This window comes from Perognathus longimembris, chromosome 1 (assembly GCF_023159225.1).
Source record: "Perognathus longimembris pacificus isolate PPM17 chromosome 1, ASM2315922v1, whole genome shotgun sequence".
Classification (NCBI taxonomy): domain Eukaryota; kingdom Metazoa; phylum Chordata; class Mammalia; order Rodentia; family Heteromyidae; genus Perognathus; species Perognathus longimembris.
In genome coordinates, this window is record NC_063161.1 from 75,992,883 (window position 1) to 76,016,992 (window position 24,110).

Sequence of the window (24,110 nt, forward strand, 5' to 3'; positions counted from 1 at the left end):
ATCTTATCTCCAGTTAAGCACCAAAAAGCCAGAAGTGCAACTGTGGCTCAAGTGATAGATTGCCTGTCTTGAGCAGAAAAGCCAACTGCTAGCACACACACACACACACACACAATTGTCACCTCTTGCTCACTTCCATCAGCAAACCAAGGTACTCTAGTGTCCCACCTGCACTGCCTTTCTACATTTTACACCCACCTCAGACTCAGATTCCCATTGCCTTAACCCAGCTTTCCTTTGTTCAACTTGCTGCAGGCCTAGGGTGACCAGACCCCAAATTCAGCTTCCCAGTGCACTGTAGGATTGACAGCTGAACTGGGAGACCACATCTTCCTCCCAGCGAACTCTGATCCTCATATTCACCTGTTCCAGGATCCTTGGCACTAACCCCACTGTCAGATACCTCTTATTAAAAGCCTGTTCCCTTGATCTGAGGTCCCCCGAAATCTCTTCCACATGCACAGACTATGCAGTCTAATCTGTAGTTGGCCCTCTGGAGTGGGATCTGGCCTTCCCTCCGCCTTGGGAAGCTGATAAATCCATCAGAGTGGTCTCAATGCTTCCTAGTCCTTCCTTGTTATTAACCTGACCTGCGATCCACAGGACTCCAGGTAAGGAGGGGACCCACACTGGATTTGACCTCTGTACTCTAGTGTTTCAATGAGGCCAGATCCCTGAGGTTACCAGGTCACCAGATCCTTGCTTTGTTTCCTTACTGCTGGATGTCTATTGATGGCTCAGTCGGGTCAGCAGGGGGCAAGGGAAAGATGGAGAGAAGGAGGGCCCTCCCCACAGAGAAAGTGGCTTTGCCTCGCAGTTCCCCTGCTCGTACAAAACGAGCCACGGACGTAGGTAGGAGTGGCATTCAGAGACCTGGGCGACTGGGGCGCTGCAGGTCGCTGGTCTTCAGGAAGGACAACAGCCCCTAGTCAGCTCACGGGGTCCGTGGGGACATGGTGAGGACGGGCGAAGCAGAACTTCCGGAGGACAGGGTCAGTGCGCTACCAGACCCGCTACCTCAGGTGTCCCCACACCATCGGGACAGCACCTCCACACTCCATACTGGATGTCCGGAGCCACTGCCAACCCCCCACTCTTCAGCAAGTGGGTGCCAGTCACCATCGCATGTCCATACAGTCCTGGAGCAAACGCAAGCTTCTGCTGAGGTACAGACTGGAGTGGGTACACACTGGAGTCTAAACACCCCCAAAACACTCCACCAGAACAACCCCACAGGGGCGGGGAAGGACTGGAACTACAATTCCCGTCAGCCTCCGCGGCAAAGAGCTTCCGGTCAGCCATGATGCGCATCCTGCAGTGGCTCTGGCCAATGGATGTGGCAGGCGTTTATCCACAGACCATGGGTGACCATCTCCCGCATTTTCCTTGTCCCACGCAATTCTGACCTGGGGTCTCAGCCCTGCGCCACCTTGTGAGGTGGAATATGACTGCCCAAACTCGAAGTGGGACTTGGGATAGACTTGTTAGGGACTCCAGTGACTCAACCATGGGACTCTAAACGCGTGTGTGCGCGTGCATGTGCGCTCGTGCACGCCGGCCCTAGGGCTCCAACGAGAGGCTTGGGCGCTGTCCTGAGCTTTTTCCCTCTACCTCTTTAGCCACAGCTCCACCTCCGGCTTCTTGGTGGTTAATTGACGAAAAGAGTCTCGCAGACTTTCCAGCTGGTTTCAAATGGCAATCCTCAGATCTCAGCCTCCTAAATAGCTAGGATGTCAGGTGTGAGCCATTGGAGCCAGCTTTGAACATACTTTTATTTAGGGGCTGGAAATATGGCCTAGTGGTAAAGTGCTTGTCTCATATACATGAAGCCCTGGGTTCGATTCCTCAGCACCACATATATAGAAAAGGCCAGAAGTGTCTCTGTGGCTCAAGTGGCAGAGTGCTAGCCTTGAGCAAAACGAAGCCAGGGACAGTGCTCAGGTCCTGAGTTCAAGCCCCAGGACTGACACACACACACACACACAAAAAGTAATGAAGGCTGGATAACTTTATAGAGGAAAAAAAGGCTTATATAGCTTGCAGTTCTGCAGTTCCAAGGGCCTGGCCAGCATTGAGCACAGAGAGGTTAAGGGACAGAGACTAGGCCCCGAGTTCAAGTCCTAGGACTGAAAAAGTTAAAAAAAAAAAAAGAAGAAAGAAAGAAAGAGTGATAAAAGATTATGTGCGGGCTGGGAATATGGCCTAGTGGTAAAGTGCTCGCCTCGTATACATGAAGCCCTGGGTTCGATTCCTCACCACCACATATATAGAAAAAAGCCAGAAGTGGCGCTGTGGCTCAAGAGGTAGAGGGCTAGCCTTGAGCAAAAAGAAGCCAGGGACAGTGCTCAGGCCCTGAGTCCATGCCCGAGGACTGGCAACAAAAACAAAACAAATAAACAAAAGATTATGTGCAAAATAACCCTGCCAAACCAGGTGCCTTTGGCTCAAATTCGTAATCTTAGCTATTTAGAAGACTGAGATCCCATCACAGTTCAAATTCAGACTAGGTATCAAAGTCAGAGGGACTCCATCTCCAAAATAATAAGCAAAAAGCTGGAGGCATTATGCATGTTATAGAGCACCAGCTGTGAGCAATCAAGCTAAGGAAAAGAATGAGGTACTGGGTTCAAGCTACAATACAAGCACAAAACAGGAAACTTTCAGATTAACCTTATAAGATATTTACACAAAAATCTCAAGGTATTAGTCAACAGAATCCTATTTTAAAGGTAAAATATTGTAACCAAGCTGAGTTTCCTTGGGTTGGCTAAATATTGGGCAAGTCATTCATATGATGCACCAAGTGAACACAACTAAGAAAAATAGGTGGAATGTGGGGCTTGGATTAGTTAAGCATCAAGTACAGAGTTTGAGGTGAGTGGCCCTTAACCTAGCGGCAAAAGAAGCCTACATTAATTTTTTTATTATATTATTTACTTTTTTCTGTTCTGGTGCCTGGGCACTGTCCCAGACCTGCTTTTGGTTACGGCTAGCAGTACCACTTGAGTCACAACCACTTCTAGCTTTTTATTGGAGACTTTCCTACCCACAATGTCTTTGAACTGCTGTCCTCAGATCTCAGCCTCCTGAGACACTAGGGCTACAGGACTGAGCCACCCATACTGGAAAACATTCCTAATTTTTGTGGGGGTTTTTTGTTTGTTTGTTTTGTTTTTTTTTTGGTTGCAGGGCCTGAACTCAGGGTGTTGGGAAAATGGAGGAGAACAGAAAAGGAGTAGACTGGACTCGATCCTCAACAGGAGAGGACTGTTTATTGAGGAACAGCGAGGGGCACAGACCTTCCCATGGTTTTGGAGGTTGTGCTACTGACTGGGTTTTGGGGGTGGGCTTATATAGGGCTTAACAAGGAAATAGAAACCAGAAAATGGGTTCTGGTCCCAGGTCGGTGTCCTTGACCTGCCCCACAGTGGAATGCTCCACCTGGGATGAGGGCTATTGTCCCTTGGGGACCAACGGTAGGGTCCTTGGCCTGGCCCAGATTGGAATAACCTGTGTGAGGACAGGCATGTGATCAAGCTTGTCTTGCTTGACCTTAGGAATGGGGCAGGAATCAATCCTTCATATTCCATCTTTAGATACATAGAAAGAATGGGCCTAGAAGAGCCAAGCAATAAATCCTTCACAAGGCCTGAGACCCTGAGCCACTTTATGCTCAAGGCTGGCATTCTAACACTTTAGCCATAGTGTCACTTCCAGCTTATGAGTGATTGAATTAGAGATAAAGAGTCTAGGGCTGGGAATATGGCCTAGTGGCAAGAGTGCTTGCCTCATATACATGAAGCCCTGGGTTTGATTCCCCAGCACCACATATATATGGGCCAGAAGTGGTGCTGTGGCTCAAGTGGCAGAATGCTAGGCCCAGGACTGGCAAAAAAAAAAAAAAAAAAAAGACATAAAGAGTCTCACAAGGACTTTTCTGCCCCAGCTGTCTTCAAACCAAGATCCTGGCCCACATTGGTGCTGAACACAGAGAGAATTGAGGCTTAGTTTCTTGAAGAAGGCCTCCTGCTTAAATGGGCTCCTCTATATCCTTCTTTGTCCCAGGGCCTTTCATGTTAATTTACATTAGTCTATTATCCAGCCCAAAGCTTTATTAAAGGAGCACAGTCTCTGTTAGGTTTATTAGTCGGGTAGTCGATGAGAAGAATACCATGCAGTATTTAGGTAGGAGAGAGAAGTTTATTTCCAGAACTGCCTGCCCCACCAAGCATGGTAGAGATGTGTGTGGCGAAAGGGGCAGGCGGGGCTGGGCTGCTGTTAGGCCCAAGTTTATCTACGGAAGGGGTAGGGAGAAGGTGTGGCCAGGGGGGAAGATATGGCCATACCAGATGTGGATGTGACCTCAGAACCTGGGACCTTCCCACCATCCAATGCGAGGTGTGACTGGGGGCATTCCAGGATGTGACCTCAAAGAAAGGGGGGGACTGCCTCCAGGTGTGCCAGTTACCTAGGTAATGCAGGTACTGGTTGGAGACAAACAGGAATGGGAGACACTGGCTTGGCCTCCTGGGAGAGACCTTACAGTCTCCCCCATAAGCCCCACCATTAACTATGAATGAGGTTACAAAGGAAGTATAGTAAGAATCAGAGGCTGGACACCTGTGGCTCATGCCTGTAATCCTAGCTACTCAGGAGGCTGCTGTCTGAGGATCATCGTAGTTCAAAGCCAGCCCAGACAAGGTAGTCCATGAGACTCATCTCCAATTAACCACCAAAAAAAACCAAAAACCTGAGAGTGGAAGTATAGCTCAAAGGGTAGAGTGTCATCCTTGAGCAGAAGAAGTTTAGAAACAGGGGCTGGGAATATGGCCTAGTGGCAAGAGCACTTGCCTCCTATACATGAAGCCCTGGGTTCGATTCCCCAGCACCACATATATAGAAAATGGCCAGAAGTGGCGCTGTGGCTCAAATGGCAGAGTGCTAGCCTTGAGCGAAAAGAAGCCAGGGACAGTGCTTAGGCCCTGAGTCCAAGGCCCAGGACTGGCAAAAAAAAAAAAAAACAACGAAAAAGTTTAGAAACAGTGCCCAGGCTCTGAGTTCTGTAATATGGAGGTCATATGTCAGATTGACTCCATCTCAGATTAGTTAAAGAGCAGAAGCTGACTCCAGCTTCACTAAGATCCCTATCCAGGGAAGTTCCCCTTCTCTGTGATAAGATTGTGTAAACTGCTTGACCACCTGGAATGTGGAACATTCAAGGTTAAACCTGTGCCCTCCCATGAGTACATGTAACATGTATCTGCCTGCATCATATGAGCCCCGCCAAATCCATGTGCCAACCCTAACTAAAATGATAGGTTGATTCAAACAGTTTGCGTGTGACCTGGCATGCTCTGTAAGTGTTGTAACCTTATTGGCCACCTGCGTGTAGCAGGCTTGACCATGTGGTATTTGCCTTTATGACCTGCCCCCAAGTGTGGCCTGGCACCACAGCTCCAGAGTCTGGCTGGGGCCCTGGCCAGCCAGTCTGCTTTGTATGGTCGCAGTTTCAGCTCCCAAGTCTGGGCTGTGACCCTGGCCAGTCAGTCTCCCTTTTACTTCCCTAATAAATCCATCTTTTTACTTGAGACTGTCTCTGAGTGTGGACTCTTGGAGGGATGGAGGATTCCCCCTTTCCCCCTGGACCCCATTACACTATGGTCCCCTCCCTTGCGGGGACTCCAGTATAAGTTCAAGTCCCAAGACTGGCAAAAAAATAAAAGACGCTAAGACAAGGGGTTCATGAGTTCAAGGTTAGCCTGGGCTACATACCAAAAATGACAAGAAACTCCAGAGATACTCAAATGTCCTGGACTAGGGCTGGCACCTGTTAGGTCCAAGTGGCCAGATATCCTTATCTTGGGGCCCCAGAACAGTCCCTTGATTCACTAACATCCTTGCCCTCTTTCCCAGACCAGATAAACTTGTGGCAGGCACCAGTCCAAAATCTCCTCCCAGCTTCAACCTTGAGCAGATACTGGGGCTGCTTTCCTACCTCCCCTTGTGATCTGTTTCCCACCATTTTGTCCCACCATGAGTTATTTTCAAACCACCTCCACTAGACAATGCTAGCATTCTTTCAAATACTTGAGATTGTGAGCAAGGACTAAGTCGCTAGCTTTGGCTGGAAGCTCCCCATTGCAAGTTTATACCCCTAATAAACCTGTGCTGGTGTTGAGCTGTCTTTTTGTCTACTCTTTCTTTTGCTTTTGCTTTTTCTTTATCCTCTTTTTGAACCTGTCCCTCGGTGACATGAAACACTAGGCAAACTTCAGGCTCTGCAAATTCTACATGAATGCACACAATATGAAAGTTCAGCTGGGTGAATTTTGACCAATATTTGCATCTGTGTAAGTAAAACCCAAACAGGATACAAACTTACCCATCATTTCAGAATGTTCCTCTGTGTCACCTTTCATGACCTCCCCATTCCAGCTTGTCTGCAAGTCTGGAAGGTTCTGGCACCTTCTAGAATATCCAACCAAGTCTCTACTCACTGGTGGCTCAGAGCTAGTAGTTATCTATACATTAGGCTACCAGACTGTAGAGAAATGGCAATCACAAGTGGCTGTGCTGCCTAATTTGGTGACTATCATTTATGAAGCCATGCAAGAACAAGCAGCAAACTTTTTTTTCTAATTCTACTAAAACTTTCCACAAAGCTGATTTTTTTTCTTCTCCTGGTCTCAGAGACCACCAACATTTTATCCACAGCTAAAATCTGTAACAAGACAGCCCTTGATGGAAAAGATGATGAGGAAGCTCATAGAATTCCCTTAGCAACTGATTGTGCCCTCAGATCTCTTGTAATCTCAGCCCCATAGCAATGCAGAATCCGGGTCTTCTTGACACCCATTTAGTCCAACTTCTTAGATTAAAACAACAAACCAAGCAAGTCATTTACTGCTGATGTGGCTTCCATAGGCCTGTGGGAATTCTTTGTTTGGAAAGACAAGGAGTTATTGGTATAAATAAGGATAGGCATGGGAAGTTCCACTTCAGCTTGCTGAAGCTCAGGCTGAGTTAAATCTGAGGTTTGGATATTTATTAACAACAAAAGTATATATATATTTATATATTTTTTGCCAGTCCTGGGGCTTGAACTCAGGGCCTGGACACTGTCTCTGAGCTTCTTTTGCTCAAGGCTAGCACTCTACCACTTAAGCCACAGTGCTACTTCTGGCTTTTTATGTGGTACTGAGGAATCGAACCCAGGGCTTTATGCGTGTGAGGCAAGCACTCTACCATTAAGCCACATTCCTAGCCCATATATATGTTAATATTGAAATCCACAGAGCAGTAGCAGCAAGAATGTCCCATTTATTCATCCCTTGATGTGTTCCCCCCTAAATAAGAATTGCTTCCACCTCTGCTTTGGAGGGCTGACAGTCAAGAAATCCAGTTCCGGGCTGGGGATGTGGCCTAGTGGCAAGAGTGCCTGCCTCATATACATGAGGCCCTGGGTTCAATTCCCCAGCACCACATATACAGAAAATGGCCAGAAGTGGCGCTGTGGCTCAAGTGGCAGAGTGCTAGCCTTGAGCAAAAAGAAGCCAGGGACAGTGCTCAGGCCCAGAGTCCAAGCCCCAGGACTGGCCAAAAAAAACAAAAGAAATCCAGTTCCTTTCTATTAGCTCCAGCTCCAGATTATAATAACAAATATTTTCTCTACAATCAAACAGCATCTCTGGTCTCAAAGCAGCTCTGTAGAGCAGAGGGTAACCTCAGGGTTATAAATTTGAGATTGGAGAGTGAAGAGACACCTCTTCCTGATACTCTATACTTTTGGGGGGGGGTGGACATAGGGCTTGAACTCAGGGCCTGGGCACTGTCCCTGATCTCTTTTGATCAAGGCTAGCACTCCCACATTGAGCCACAGCTCCACTTCTGGTTTTCTGGTGGTTAATTAGAGATAAGAGTTTCACAGACTTTCTTGCCTGGGCTGGCGTTGAACCTTGAACTTAGCCTCCCAAGTAGTTAGAATTACAGCCATGAGCCACCAGCACTTGGCTCATTCTACCTTCTGGATGCATCCTGATCTAATTCACTACCTGAAGTGGGGATTTTTGGGGGGAAGGGAGAAGGTAGAGATTGGGAGGATTATGCCTGAGACCAGCCCAAGCAAATAGTGAGAAAGAACTCATCTCAATCAATAAAGTTAGGCATGGTGGATGAAGGATTGACTCCTGCCTTATTCCCCCAGGTCAAGCACAACATGAAGTGCATACTTCCATGCTTGTCCACAAGCAGGTCACTCTGACCTTGACATAGCTGAAAACCTCCTCAGCCCAGGCAGAGCATTCCACTCTGGGCCTGGCCAAGGACACCACCCTTGGCTCCCATGAGACCCTCTCCCCTCACCCCAAGTAGAACATTCCGCTCTGGGCCTGGCCAAGGACATTGCCTTTGGTCCCCAAGAGACCATAGCCTATTTATTATATTCTAAGGCTTCCTTGTTAAGACCCATATAAACCCAGCCCCAAATCCAGTCCCTCGCACAATCTCCATACCCATGGGAAGGTCTGTGTCCCTTGCTAGCAATAGACAGTCCTAGCCTATTGAGAATCAAGTCCAGTCTCTAAGGTCCGTCCCTGGAAGGCTCCATGTAGATGCCCCCACCTCATTAAGTCTCCACCCAGTTACTTGGGTAAGCAGCAGACCTGGAGGCAGTTACCTTCCCTTTCCCTGAGGTCACATCCTAATCCACCTGGCCACACCCCTTGCCCCTGCCCTAGATAAAGCAGGGCTGGGTGGGGGTCGCCCTCTTCTCTCCCATCTCTCTCTCTCTCCTCTCTCTCCCTTCTCTCCGGCCATGGATCATCTTGGCCACAGGCCAGCAGTTCGGTAATAAACTTTCTCTCCTGCCTGAATACCGCGTGGTGTTCTCCTTTACCGGCTACCTACTTTAAAAAACCTAACACAGTCTATTCCTTTTCCATTCTCCTCCATTTTCCTAACATATGGTGCTGAAGACCCAGGAGAGGAAAAACACCAGGAGTAACTGGGTCCCCTCTGCTAAGGGGCCATACACCTCCATGGTGCCTTTCTGCTACCCTCCCTCTCTTTACAAGGCCCTTCTCCACCGGGAGCAGAGCCCTCTGAACTTACTTCCAGCTAACGAGCTGCCTGAAATGACCCTGTGGCCTCACATCTACATAAGTGGTGCATGCTCATGGAGGCCATCCTCATGGCTTGAAGTAGTATTGGCCACCTGTATAAAGCCAGAGAAGGTTTTATCTCTCCCCTCATCCTCTCTCCCCTACCCTGCCCCCAGACTCTTGATCTCTAGGCAGGAGATTTTTTCACCATTTGGTACCTGACTCCATCCGCCATCCAAAAGCCTTCAGAACAAGGTAACCAACCACAGTCCATGGCAGAGGCACCCTGACAGAAACCTAGGGACTCCAGGAGTCCCTCCCTCCCTGTCTGTAGGGTCTCCAGAGACTTCAGGAATCTCCTCTTTGCTGACCCCCCCCCCCCACCCAACACCCTTTAATTAGGACATTTAGGGACACCCTCTCTCAATTATTGAGATCCATTTGTTTGCCTTCCAAAGCCTTGGGGATGCCTGAAGCTGTGGGGCAGGTCTCATAGTCCTACCAATTTTTCCAAATTGTCTCCCAGAGACATCCTATTGGCTTGCCTCTGGTCTAATCTTAAGGCTCTCGGGCTGACTGATTTACAGTCAAAGAAAACTGGTTTGTCTGTCTGCTGAAATCTGGCCTCACTAAACAATGGCCACATTAGCCTGAATTCAGAACCCTCAGCTTTATTCTTACTGATTCAAACAATTTCTCAACAAAACAGCAAGGAGTCTGAGGTCTCCTTCACCCAAGCCCTACTCTACCTCCACTCTAAAGAGGTCCATCCCCCTGCTCATCCTATTCTGCCTACTAAGCCCTTCTCTATCTTGGCTCCAGAAAACGCTCGTCCTGCCCTGCTCACCAAGATCTTCTCTGTCATAGCCTCCCAGCCATCTCCTCTAGCTGTCTTGCAGCAGCTCAATCTGTCTCTCTCTGCCCCCTTCTTTCTAAGCTGTTTTCCACTTTTGCTCTAATAGCTACATTCTTCCCCTCTGCAGTTAGTAAACTGTCTGTCCTCCCTCTGTGCCTGCCTGCCATACCTGAGTGGCTGACACAGGGTGGGGGTAGGTGCAAGCTTCCAAAGGTAAAGCAACTTTCTTTGTCTTATAAATGTAGTCATAGCAACAAACTAACACCCTTGTTTGAACTCCATCACTGACAGTGGCTGGTCAGCAAACACACTGGGGCCAGCTTCTCTTTCTCTCTCCTTTTCCCACCCAAAAATCCCATAATGAGATACCACTTTCCTCTATTTATACCAAAACAACAACAACAAAAAGCCTGGCCAGGCCTAACCACAAGAGTTTTCAGTCCTGGCCATCCCTCCCACTTCACTTCTAGGAGCTGCATATTATCTCTAGCCTGCAGCTACAATCATAAATCTTAGACCCACCACAATGGAATGCTTGAGTCTCACTTATCCCATGACATGAACCAGAACATAGAGTATTCCCCACCCTCCATGAAACGTTCCCTCTTCTAGCCCCCTAACTTAATAAATACCTTGTTAAAAAAGACAAGACAGGCTGCTTCTCTCTCCTCTCTCTCTCTCTCTTTCTCTCTCTCTCTTTCTCTCTCTCTCTTTCTCTCTCTCTCCCTCCCTCCCTCCCTCTCTCCCTCATGAGAGCTAGCCTGTCAGCCTCTGCCGACAATAAAGTCCTTTGCTTTACATAACTTAGTGTCTGCATGGGGTTCTGGCCTGAAGCTTTCAGTGGATTCTCATTTGACCTCCTCTTTCCCACCAAGCCTTACCAAAATTGTCTTAAAGGGTTTCTGTTCTGGTTAATTTTGTTTGGTATTGACTGTTTTTCTAGCATTAACCAAATGGTTCTAAACTTACGGCCAATTTTCTTCAAAAAAAAAAAAAATAAGGGCACCTTAAAACTTTGTGCACAGTGTGTATGTGTGAGAAAATGTTCAAAGTAGTCTAATTGTAATACATAAAAACTGTCATCATGGTGTAAAAAGTAATCTTTTCTACTTTTGGTACTGATATTTCCTGCAATTATTTGTAACTCTTGTGTTAATGGAGTTAATTATCAAGTGTGCTGCTTGTTAAAAGGAGAAATTTTCATCAATGGAAGTATAAAAGGAATGAGACTCAGATTTGCACCTATCCAACTGTGATGGGCAAAAGCAGTAAGGAGAAATGTAAAGAAAGAGGAAAGTTAGTAAAGAACGCCTTGAGAAAGGAATTCAGGAAACAAAAAATGGTTTCCTCTGGATAAGAAAGGATTTGGAAAGTAAGTATTGTCTTTAATGTTTGTTCCAAAAATGGAGGAAGATAAACCCCAGAAGATTTGAGTATGTAGCAGATGGTATAAATGTTATTATGTAATTAAGTTGGCTGTGGTTTCAATAAGGTAAAAATTAATACACTGATGTAAAATCCGCATTTTCTTTCAGTCCTGGGCCTTGAACTCAGGGCCTAAGCACTGTCCCTGGCTGCTTTTTGCTCAAGGCTAGCACTCAGCCACTTGAGCCACAGCATCACTTCTGTCCATTTTTTATATGTGTGGTGCTGAGGAATCGAACCCAAGGCTTCATGTATACCAGACAAACACTCTTGCCACTAGGCCATATTCCCAGACCCAGCATCTCATTCTTTATAAGTAATTGTTTGTGTAAACCAAAGTTCACTTAAGTGTTTGTTTATATCAGGGTCTTTCAAATAAACACTTTTTAACTCAGATGCCATTTTCCCTGTTTAATAGGTAATCTTCCTTGGATATAGAGATAGAAGGACACCAACTTCTGTATTCTTCCTTGTAATCACAAAGGCTTAGTGACACCTACAATGTCTTAACCTCAATTAGTACCCTAAAGTGTCACATGCAATTCAGAATAACTATATTTCTATTTGATCTCCTTGTTGCTTCAATTGGAAGTAAGGGGCGATTCTAGGGATCATGCTTCAAAGCCAGCCCAGGCAGAAAAATCCCCGTGAGACTCTCATCTCTAAATAACTAGCAGAATTCTGGAAGTGCTGCTGTGGCTCAAAGTGGTACAATACTAGCCTTGAGCAGAAGTGCTCAGGAGAGTACCCCCACCTTGAGTCCAAATTCTGTGACTGACAAAAGAGATGCCAACTGGGACAAGCCATCCTAGACTCAGGGGAGCAAAGCCAGTCCTGGAGTTAGAAATAATGGTGTCACATCCTAAATGGAGTCACTTTGCACTCACCGTTTCAAAATTAACCAGGGCTGGAAGATCAAAAGAAAATAGTTAAGCATGCCAATCTAATTTTCATACCTGATTACTTTCTAACTAGACAGGAACTTACAGTCTTGCCTTTGTTACCTGCTATTTCTATTTCTAGTGAGTCTTGGACTCAGGATTGTTTGCATTGGTACCTTACTGGGTCTCCCATCCACACTCTATAGTGCAGACAGATATCCATAGTCCATTATAGGAAATGATCAAGGCCTCTTACTAATCCCTAAACACTCCAACACAGCCCCAGATTCCAACTGCTTATTCTTTACAAGTCTACTATGCTCTCCTCTACCCAATCACAAGAAACCCTAAATACTCCCTTCCTGCCCCCAGTCCAGTTACATGGAAATTCCTCCTTCCCTGTAATGGGCTACAAATGGGGTTATGCTCCAAAGAGAACTTTTCTGGCTTGTGCCCAGGGTATATTTTCCATTGTCATTCATATCAACTGGTCCTTCCACCTTGTCAGCCTTTGGCTGGATCTCACCTTTTTCAAAAGTTTCTCTTTAACAAGATAACAGCCCTCACTCAGGATACTACCTGGAAGGAAGTCAAGGCCATTCTATTACTGCAGGCGACTGGAGGCTTCACTTACACTGCCCTGTCCTGCCTGGCACAGACCTGGACCCTAAAGACACCAGCCCCAGTGACTCCTCGATGCCCCCATGTCAGTAGGAAGTAGTCAGAAAAGCCCACAATGTCCCTCAGTCTTTTATATTCCTTCAGGGTTTAAAATGATGAGAATCTGTTTTGTTCTCATTGAAGGATTTACCTCTCCCCTCTGAGCCCAATCTTTTATGTATCTAAAGATGGAATATGAGGACTGACTCCACCTATTTACCCAGGTCAAGCACAACACAAGGTGCACACTCACGTGCTTGTTGGCAGGCAGGACACTTGGCTTAGCTGAAAGCCCCATCACCCCAGGCAGAGCATTCCACTCTGGGCCTGGCCAAGGACACCACTGCCCTTGGCTCCCGGGAGACCCTATCATCTCACTCCAGGTGGAGTATTCCACTCTGGACCTGGCCAAATACACTGTCCTTAGCCCACAAGAGACCATCGCCTATTTATTTTCTTCTCTCCTCCTCCTCCTCCTCCTCCTCCTCCTCCTCCTCCTCCTCCTCCTCCTCCTCCTCCTCCTTTTTTCTTTTTGCCATTCCTGGGCCTTGGACTCAGGGCCTGAGCACTGTCCCTGGCTTCTTTTTGCTCAAGGCTAGCACTCTTCCACTTGAGCCACAGTGCCATTTCTGGCCATTTTCTATATATGTGGTGCTGGGGAATCGAACCCAGGGCTTCATGTATATGAGGCAAGTGCTCTTGCCACTAGGCCATCTTCCCAGCCCCTATTCATTATTTTCTAAGGCTTCCTAGCTAAGACCCATATAAACCCAGTCCCAAATCCAATCCTTCACACAAACTCCATACTGCAGGAAGGTCTGTGCCCCTTGCTGGCAATAAACAGTCAGCCCATTGAGAATCAAGTCTGGTCTATTCCTTTCCTGTTGTCCTCCATTTTCATAATGGTGGAACGGTCTAAGATCCCAGCTATGGGGGGTGCATAGGTAGGAGGATCACTTGGCAAAGGCACAAGACCCTACCTTAAGAAAAATAAATAAAGCAAAAAAGGAATAAGGCATGGCTCATAGAGCACCTACCTAAGAAGCATAAAATTCTGTGTTCAAATCCCAGTACTACCAAAAAAGGAACAAGAAAACAGAAGGAATGTGAGGATGCAATCTACTGTCTATACATGTATAAGAGATCAAGTATATAAAATCAGACAGATAGAGGACTGGGGATGCAGCTCAATCTTAGAGTTCATGAAGGTGCCAGGTTCCATCCTCAACCCAAGAAGCAACTCCCACAAAACAGAAAAAGTCCCAAGCTAGAGAGATAGGATTTCTAGGTTCCAGTCCAGTAAATAAGGATCTGGGAAGTTGCCAGCTAATGTGAACAAGAGTTGAAAAACAAATGACTTTCCATAGACCTGTCAGAGGAGGGAGATCAGGGGACCATTCACCCCTAAAGCACAGGGGATAAAAGTCACAACCTACTAGGCAGGAAAATCCATGCTGCCATTGATGAACTGATGGAGGCTCAGAGGTGAGTAATACAACAACCAAACATAGTGGTAGGGCCAGGTGCTAGTGGTTCATGCCTGTAATCCTAGCTACTCAGGAGGCTGAAATATGAGGATCTCTGCATAAAAGTCCATGATACTTTTATTTCCCATTAAACACCAGAAAACTGGATGTGGATCTGTGACTCAACATGGTAGAGGACTAGCCTTGAGTGAAAGAGCTCAAGGACAGCACCCAGGCCCTGAGGTCAAGCCCCAGAACACATATACATACACATACACACACAAACACAGAGGAGAGAGGAATATTTAAAACTGTCTTATTTTAACTTCATTTATGACTTCTTGGTTTATAATAGAAATCTCTGAAACTAGAAAGCAATAAGGAGAAGTGGAGACAAAACAAAAACAGGAAAAAAAAAGAATATCTGTGAACTAATTGGAAAATACCCAAAGAAGACAGGAATAGAAACAATATTTGAAGAAGTTACAGCTGAGAATTTCCTCCAGAGTAACATCTATCATGAAATCACTGACGAAGAAACTCAGAGCTGGGTAAAAGTAGTCCATCCTTGAAATCCCAACTACGTAGGTATCATGGGGTCCCCCCAAGGGAGGGGACCACAATGTAATGGGGTGGGGGAGGGAAATCCCCCACCCCTCCAAGAGTCCACCACTCAGAGACAGTCTCAGACAAAAAGATGGATTTATTGGGGAAGTAAAAAGTATACTGGCCAGCCAGGGTCATGGCCCAGACTCGGGAGCTGGAACCAAGACCATAAAAAGTAGACTGGCCTGCCAGGGCGGAACCCCGCGGCCCGGGCCACACTCGGGGTCGAGTTATAAAGGCAAATACCACATGGTCAAACCTGCCACACACAGGTGGCCAATGAAGTTACAACACTTAGAGAGCATGCCAGGTCACTCACAGGTGGCCAATGGAATTAGTCTGTCTCATAGTAACTGTTTGAACCAACCTATCATTTTAGACTTGGCCAACGGATTTGGTGGGGCTCACATGATGCAGGCAGATACGCCTACTCATGGGAGGGCACAGGTGTAACCTTGGACGTTCCCCTACTCAGGTGGTCAAGCAGTTTACCCAATCTTATCACAGCGGAAGGGGAACTTCCCTGGTTAGGGCAGGGGAGATAGTGAAGATGGAGTTGGCTTCTGCTCTTTAATCTGAGATGGAGTTAATCTGACACCCCTCAACAGCCAATGATGGTGCTGGGCAGATCTGACCTCCATATTACAGTAGGAAGCAGAAATCAGGAGGATCACAGTTTGAGACCAACCTGGGCACAAAGTTAATGAGACTTCACATTAATGAATAAAAAAAGCTGGGTGGAGCGCAGAGCGGTTTGGTCGTTCGTTGGGATACTATGGTCCCTGAGCTCGCCAACTGCACCTCTTCACTGAGGAACAGCGGTGGCGCGGTGGTCCGAGGAGCGGCCTGAGACTTCGGCTTTGGGTGAGAGAAAATGGCTCGAACCAAGCAGACTGCTCGTAAATCCACCGGTGGGAAGGCCCCGCGCAAGCAGCTGGCCACCAAGGCTGCCCGGAAAAGCGCGCCCTCTACCGGCGGGGTGAAGAAGCCCCATCGCTACAGGCCCCGCACTGTGGCTCTTCCAGAGATTGGTCCTTATCAGAAATCCACTGAGCTGCTCATCTGGAAGCTGCCTTTCCAGAGGTTGGTGAGAGAGATCGCTCAGGATTTTAAGACAGGCCTGAGGTTTCAGAGTGCTGCCATCGGTGCGCTTCAGGAGGCTAGTGAAGCATACCTGGTGGGTTTGTTTGAAGATACCAATCTGTGTGCCATCCACGCCAAGAGAGTCACCATCATCGGGGCTGGGGATATGGCCTAGTGGCAAGAGTGCCTGCCTCATATACATGAGGCTCTGGGTTCGATTCCCCAGCACCACATATACAGAAAATGGCCAGAAGTGGCGCTGTGGCTCAAGTGGCAGAGTGCTAGCCTTGAGCAAAAAGAAGACAGGGACAGTGCCCAGGCCCTGAGTCCAAGGCCCAGGACTGGCAAAAAAAAGAAAAAAGAAAAAAAGAAAGAAACAAGAGAGTCACTATCATGCCCAAAGACATCCAGTTGGCTCGCCCGATACGGGGAGAGAGAGCTTAAGTGAAGGCAGTTTTTTTATGGCGTTTTGTAATAAATTCTGTAAAATACTTTGGTTTAATTTGTGACTTTTTTGTAAGAAATTGTTTATAATATGTTGCATTTGTACTTAAGTCATTCCATCTTTCACTCAGGATGAATGGGAAAGTGACTGTTCACAGATCTCAGTGGTGCGCACTGGGCTCAGGAGTGACAAGTTGCTAATATGCAGAAGGGATGGGTGATACTTCTTGCTTCTCATGATGCATGTTTCTGTATGTTAATGACTTGTTGGATAGCTATTAAGGTACTAGAGTTGATAAATGTGTACAGGGTCCTTTTGCAATACAACTGGTTATGACTTGATCCAAGTGTTTAACAATTGACCATACATCACTGTGATAGAATGTGGGCTTTTTCAAGGGTGAAGATACAAGTCTTAACCACAGTGTAACTTACAGTTTCTTTAAGAAAAAAAAAGTAAACCTGGCAGCTATAGAATATACTATGTGTATTTATAATAGCTATTTTATATATTGTAGTGTCAACATTTTTAAATTAAATGTTTTACATCCACAAGTGGTGGGGAGTCTTGTCATTAAGGTGTGTATAATTTAGAGTCCAGTTGGTGTTCTAACTAGACTGCACTTGTTTTCATAGTATAATGCTGTATGCATATTAATACCCTGCATAAGTCCTCATTCTACCACATGTGAACTAACCTTTTAGCTGATAATGCAAACACTAACGGGGATTTTATTTATAAAGGGCTCTAGAATACAAGTTTTTCACACCAGCATCATCTGTTACTAATCTAAGCTAGTTAGTGCCGCTTTTCATTGTGTTGTGGTTGATTTCATAACTAGGCTTGAGGTTCTTTTTCTCCTTTGAGGAAATACCAAGGTTTGTTCTTTTCCTTGTGGAGTTTAGTGTAAACTTGGATGGGGGAGGAGCATTGCAGATGCAGCTAATTAGCCCCATGCAATTCAAGATGGTGTTTGGTTAGGTTACTTCTGGTTACTGTCCTAGGAAAACCCTTTTTCTAGAGATGGCCTTCCAAATTCATCCTTCTATTGAAGTTTTTAGGTCAATTATGTATGATGAGTAAATTTTACAAATAAACTTGTTTATCCAACTTAAAAAAAAAAAAAGGTGGGTGTGCTGGTACATGCCTGTCATCCCAGCTGCTCAGGGAAGCCTGTCCAGGCCAGAGCAAGCATAAATGTAACCCCCTATTTGAAAAACTAACACAAGAATTGTAAGAAATGAGAGACCAGCAACCAACACAGGCTCAAGACTTTATTGGGGGACAGACCTGCCAGGCTGCTCCACACAGGAATGGAGGCAGCAGCAGTGGACAGGTGTGGGTAAAATTTAAACAAAAAATTTAAGGGGCCGTCACGGGTCACATTACATGAACCATAGGAATTCTGGGAGAGAGTTCTGAGAAGGAAGGGGAGAGAATTGGGGGAAAGTTACATTCTAAGGAGTGTAACGAGACTGTTGCAACTAGGGCAGGAAAATTATAATATTGGAGAAATAGGAACTTAACAGATTTTTATAAACAGGTAGGGTCACAGGGTGGGGACTTAACTAGCAAGCTGACTCTAAGACCTTAGATTCCTGTCTTTTTTATGTACAGGTTTAAAAGTGAAAGGCAGAGGGTAGAGGGTTGGTGAGACAATCTCTAGCTGCTTCCTACTGGTCAGAAGCGTCCATTTTGGGGGTAGAAGGCAGAGATGTCATCTGGTCCTGGAGAAGGCACCACCTTGGTGGTGAATGAAACTATGCATCTTTGGATGAAAGAAATCTTACAAGGCAGAGGCCAAATAATAAGAAATTTAAAAAATGAAAGTTGCTAGGAGCTGGGAATATGGCCTAGTGGCTAGAGCGCTTGCCTCGTACACATGAAGCCCTGGGTTCGATTCCCCAGCACCACATATATAGAAAAAGGCCAGAGGTGGCGCTGTGGCTCAAGTGGCAGAGTGCTAGCCTTGAGCAAAAAGAAGCCAAGGACTGTGCTCAGGCCCTGAGTTCAAGGCCCAGGACTGGCAAAAAAAAAAAAAAAAAAAGTTACTAGAGGACTGACAAACAGCAGAAGGGAGGGCAACCATCTGTTGAAATGGAAAATAAAAAAATTGGATAACTTGCCTGGTCTTTGTCTCCTCCTGGAGTTAGCGAATCATATCCCTAAGTACTCCTGACTGATTAACACCTAGCAACTGGGTAGGGGAGAGCATGGTGAACTAGTTAAGAATAACTAGTCAGGAGCTGGGACTGGATTGGAGTGGTTAAGGGCCCACTGGAGGCCTTGATCATTTCCTGGACTATAGGTATAAGTTCTTGCACAGTTAAAAGGTAGATGGTATGAGCATTAGATAGGCATGCTCATGAACCATTTTCTCTTGACCTCCCAGCTCTGATTAATTTTGGAACAGGGCACGTACGAAGTGACTCCATTTAGGATCTGACACTCTCCCCTCTTATCTGTGCAGTTTTTCCCAACTGCCCCTGGGTGGCCCCTTGACACCAGGACTAGCTCTGTCCTGGTGGGCCTAGGAGGTCTTCTTGCTGGGATGATGTTACATTGACATTTTTGCTCATTGCTGGAATAGCATGTCCCAGTTGATTGATGGCATGTTCCACATTGGAGGGGAGGTGGCTGACAGATTAAATGAGAGTCCTTGCCAATAGCCCCTTTCTATTTCCAATTGAAGCAACAAGGAGATCAGTAGAAATTGTTTTCAAGCAAGGCATACCTGGAACTTATTAAGAACAAAAGTTATGTTTGACCAATAAATACCTTGTAAGAGTTATTTATCCCTCTATGGGTCTGACTGAAAATGCTGCAGAGGATCAAATCTATAACAAAACTCAGTATGATGAAAACTTTGAAACAGCAACGAATTAAACTAGTTAATTTTTCACTGAATATAGCACTTTATGATACTAATTAAGATTGAAACCCATTGTCAGCTCGGTATCTGAATGGGCTTACATAGTTGGAAAACAGTCATATTGCACACATTTGTTTGAACCAAAACCTGATGAACTTCTTTGCAGTTTGAGTTTAAAACTGTCCGTTGTTTCTTTTGGCCTGAGAAGCTTGTTAAGTTACCTTAGAACTGAACAATGACTCTCTTCAAGGGCATTTATTGTTACACTACCCAGACCAGGCTGCTGGGCAAAGAAGTTTGCTAGGTCTTTATCCCAAACCAAACTGTCTTTCCTCCTTGTCAAGGAGTCAGGCTCACATTCTAAATATAATTGACTACCAAGAGGGCTATTTCCCAATTTGTGTCACAAGCAACACAGATCATTATGAAGAGCCAGACTAAAGCCATTTTGAAGTCAGGACCCACTTTACCACGCGAACCTGAGATAAGCAGGCCCTGTGAGCAAACCCAGGACAAGTTTATTAGGGCCCAGCTGGTCAAGAACTCTAACCGCCTGGGAATGCTTAACTCTAACCGCCCCCGGAATGCCTCGAGCCCTGAGCCAATCAGATTTGTACCGGTGTCCTAATCTTGCTTGCTTGAACACCTGATTACTGTAACTTTGTTTTTTGTCTTGCTTGAACACCTGATGGCTATAACTTTGTTTTTTGCCTTTATAAGCCCTGTGCAATCCCAGCTCGGGGCTTCCTTCTAACCTCCGCTGTGTCGGTGGGTAGGACGAGGCCTGAGTTACAGCTCCCTCAAATAAAACCTTGCTTTTGCATTTCGGAACGTCTGAGTCTCGGTGGCCTTCTTGGTGGCCTTCTCACGACTTGGCATAACAATAATAGTTACAATTGAAATAAAAAAGCAAATAATTTTAAGAAAAAACAGAATTAATGACCACTATTAAAGACAAAAGCACTTTAGTTTGACAGAAGATTTTTTTCTTACACTGTGACAGTTTTTATGCACTGAAATGAGGTAATTTTGAATATGTTCACACACACTTATGCTTGTACACAAAGTTTTAAGGTACACTTAGGTTTTAAAAAGAATGAAAGTTGGCCATAGGTTTTCTGGAATTCCAGTGGCAAATTCCAGTGCCCATGGGGCTGGGAATATGGCCTAGTGGTAGAGTGCTTGAGTGGTAGAGTGCTCATATACATGAAGCCCTGGGTTCGATTCCTCAGCACCACATATATATAAAATGGCCAGAAGTGGCACTCTGGCTCAAGTGGCAGAGTGCTAGCCTTGAGCAAAAGGAAGCCAGGGACAGTGCTCAGGCCCTGAGTTCAAGGCCCAAGGCTGGCAAAAAAAAAAAAGAAGACATGCCCATTGCATGATAGAACATGCTAGGAAAAATAGGCAACATCAAACAAAATATAAGACAAAACTCAAAATGCAAAACTTTTGCTAGCAACAAACCAAATTTAACAGAATCTTTATGCTTAAACAAACATAGATTTATCAGAACAAAAATCCTTTAAAACAATTTTGGTAAAGAGACACATTAGCATACAAATTGATCTTTGAATACTTGCTAGATAGGTAGAGGAGTAACCTTGATAGATCACATGAAAACCCACCACGTGGTCTGTGTTTCTTCCTAGGTATTGATCATCTCCAGGGTCTGTAAAGAGAATAGGGGGAGGTACCCAAACTAGATTTTTAAGGGGAGGAGGCGGCACTTCTCCTAAATTTCTGCAGATGACAAAGAGGACAAGGCCATTTAAGAGAGAGAGTGAGAGAGCACTTGAACTGTTCCTAATACATATACAAGACAAAGTTATTTCAAGAGGAGATGGCTGAGAGGGTTATACCCACTCTGTCAGCCACACACAGGCCTGGCAGACACAGAGATGAAAGTCAACACAGACAGCTTACTAGAGAGACGGACAGAGAGAAGAATGAGTGAGAACAAAGAAAGCCTGAATGTATAGAATGTCTGACCATTCACCATTGCATGGCAGAAATGGTCCAGCTCTCTGAGAGTATTGTTATGTGGCCAGACTTGATTGCAATTTTAAAAAGGGTCTTTTGGCTTTATGTATGTAAGGGGAGTGTGGTGAGGACATGAAGGGGAGCCCATGAAGATGAAGAAGGGAGGAGTCCCCACTGAGGGATGTTAGGGCTGTCCTCAAGATTTTGTAGTTTTTTTTTCATTGGGGGAGGACTGAGAAATAAAATAGAGAGGGAGGAGAGCCATGCCCAGAGGAGTGGATGAGTCAGTATGGGTGAACCTGTAATGGGGACCCCCCAAGGGAGGGGACCACAAGGTAATGGGGTCCAAGGGTGGGGGGAATCCCCCATCCCTCCAAGAGTCCACCACTCAGAGACAGTCTCAAGTAAAAAGATGGATTTATTGGGGAAGTAAAAAGTATACTGACCAGCCAGGGTCATGGCCCAGACTCGGGAGCTGGAACCGCAACTGTAAAAAGCAGGCTGGCCGGGCCAGGGCCAGGGCCAGGGCCGCGGCCGCAGCTGAGACTCAGGAGCTGGGACTACGCGCCCCGGGCCATACTCAGGGTTGGGTTATAAAGGCAAACACCACATGGTCAAGCCTGCCACACGCAGGTGGCCGACGAGGTTACAACACTTACAGAGCATGCCAGGTCACATGCAGGTGGCCAATAGAGTTACAGTCTGTCTCACAGTATCTGCTTGAACCAACCTATCATTCTGGTTAGAATTGGTGCATGGATTTGGCGGGGCTCACATGATGCAGGTGGATACGCCTACTCAGAGGAGGGCACAGGTTTAACCTTGAACGTTCCTTGAAACTTCCATGCTTCAGGTGGTCAAGCAGTTTACACAGCGAAGGGGAACTTCCCTGGATAGGGTGGGGGAGATCTTAGTGAAGATGGAGTTGGCTTCTGCTCTAATCTGACCTGGAGTCAATCTGACGCCCCTCCACAGTTAATGATGGCACTGGCCAGATCTGACCTCCCTATTACTAACCAATGGAAGTGTCCACCAAACAGATAAAAAATTTACTGGTAGTCTCATTGGGATGCTGAACTACCTCCCTCAATTTGTCATAGTTGGACTGACTTGTGGGCAGTCAAGGCGGTGGAGGAGGTAGAGGACCATATTGTTCCTAAGTGCCTGGTGGGAGTGATCAGGCTGGTAATTTTGCCCTGAGTCAGAGTGAGGGACAGTTTCCTGACCAATAGGTTTTTTTGTGTGTTTTTGCCAGTCCTGGGGCTTGGACTCTGGGCCTGAGCACTGTCCCTGGCTTCTTCCCACTCAAGGCTAGCACTCTGCCACTTGAGCCACAGCACTTCTGACCATTTTCTGTATATGTGGTGCTGGGGAATCGAACCCAGGGCCTCATGTATATGAGGCAGGCACTCTTGCCACTAGGCCATATTCCCAACCCCACCAATAGGTTTTTGATTAAGGTATTTAAACTTCTATTTGGGACAGTTCAGAGAAAGAAAAAGGCACGTAAACATGAACAATGCCTTTAGTGGCAGCCACCTCATGAAGGGAAAAGAGGTGGCTAATGCCACAGCAGATGATTGATGGGCAGTGAAGGAATGGGTATGAGGTAGAGAGAGAGGCAGCAGTGGTGTTGCATACCAGATATCCAGGTGGGCCTTGAACCCACTAAAATAGTCACCAGCACTCAGTCAGTCGGGCTAGGAGTCTTTATTTGGCTGTGCACAGTGTCTGCTCTCCACCACTGGGATGGTGACAAACAGCGCCACGAGCCAAATAAGGCTGGGCTTTTAAGGGCAAATATCATTTGTACCGCTCGCAGGTAGTCTCGCAAGTTAGGCAAAGCAAGCAGGCAGACAAACAGAAGCAAAACTGCTGTTAGTGATTACAATTCCAGTAAACTCCGTAAACAAAGCAATCAAAGCAATACAATTCTTGATTCTGGGTGTGGCTGGTCTTAATTAGCCTCAAATCTTTCTCTTCTTGGAACTTCCCCTAAACTGAGTAGTCTTCCTCATTTTTTTCTTTTGCCTAAGTCAAGCAGCTCTAGGTCAAGCTGCTTTGGGCGCCTGTTATTTGGTTTAGGTTTGCCCTTCTCCAGGACCACTAGTTTGTCTAAGCCTGCTGTTTCTAGAGATTCAAATCAGAGGGTTCCCCTACACCTTTCACTTGGTTTGGGGGGAGGTTGATGGATTGGTGGAAAGGGAGGAGAAGATTGAGATGTGGAATCAGGTAGGGAATGTGGAGGAAGGACAGTAGTCAGCAGGGTGGAATGGCAGGTCTACATCAGGGAGAGGGCTAGAAAAAAACCTGAGCATGAGGGATTTCTCCAGCCTTGCCACTTCGGTGACAGAAGTTATCTAGGTCTTTGAGGATATTAAGGGTGAAAGTACCATTCTAGGGCCATTGAGTGCCATTGTCCAATTGGTATTGAGGCCATGTCAATTTAGAAAATAAACATCTTGGGGGCTGGGGATATGGCCTAGTGGCAAGAGTGCCTGCCTCGTATACATGAGGCCCTGGGTTCGATTCCCCAGCACCACATATACAGAAAATGGCCAAAAGTGGTGCTGTGGCCCAAGTGGCAGAGTGCTAGCCTTGAGCAAAAAAGAAGCCAGGGACAGTGCTCAGGCCCTGAGTCTAAGCCCCAGGACTGGCCAAAAAAAAAAAAAAAAGAAAAGAAACATCTTGGGTTTTATGGAGATTATCCAAGAGATAGTCCAAAGGGGTGTTTT

General features: G+C 46.2%; 1 protein-coding gene across 1 annotated transcript; it reads left to right on the forward strand.

Moving 5' to 3' along the window:
- The first annotated feature begins 15,746 nt into the window (after window positions 1–15,746).
- Window positions 15,747–16,250, forward strand: LOC125351196 (histone H3.3A-like). The gene has a single exon (XM_048345907.1). It carries the CDS (start codon window positions 15,867–15,869, stop codon window positions 16,248–16,250), a length of 384 nt encoding a protein of 127 aa, XP_048201864.1. The 5' UTR covers window positions 15,747–15,866.
- The last annotated feature ends 7,860 nt before the right edge of the window (window positions 16,251–24,110 follow it).

Coding starts and splice junctions, on each gene's coding strand:
- LOC125351196 (XM_048345907.1), top strand. CDS start 15,867: ATGGCTCGAACCAAGCAGACTGCTCGTAAATCCACCGGTGGGAAGGCC.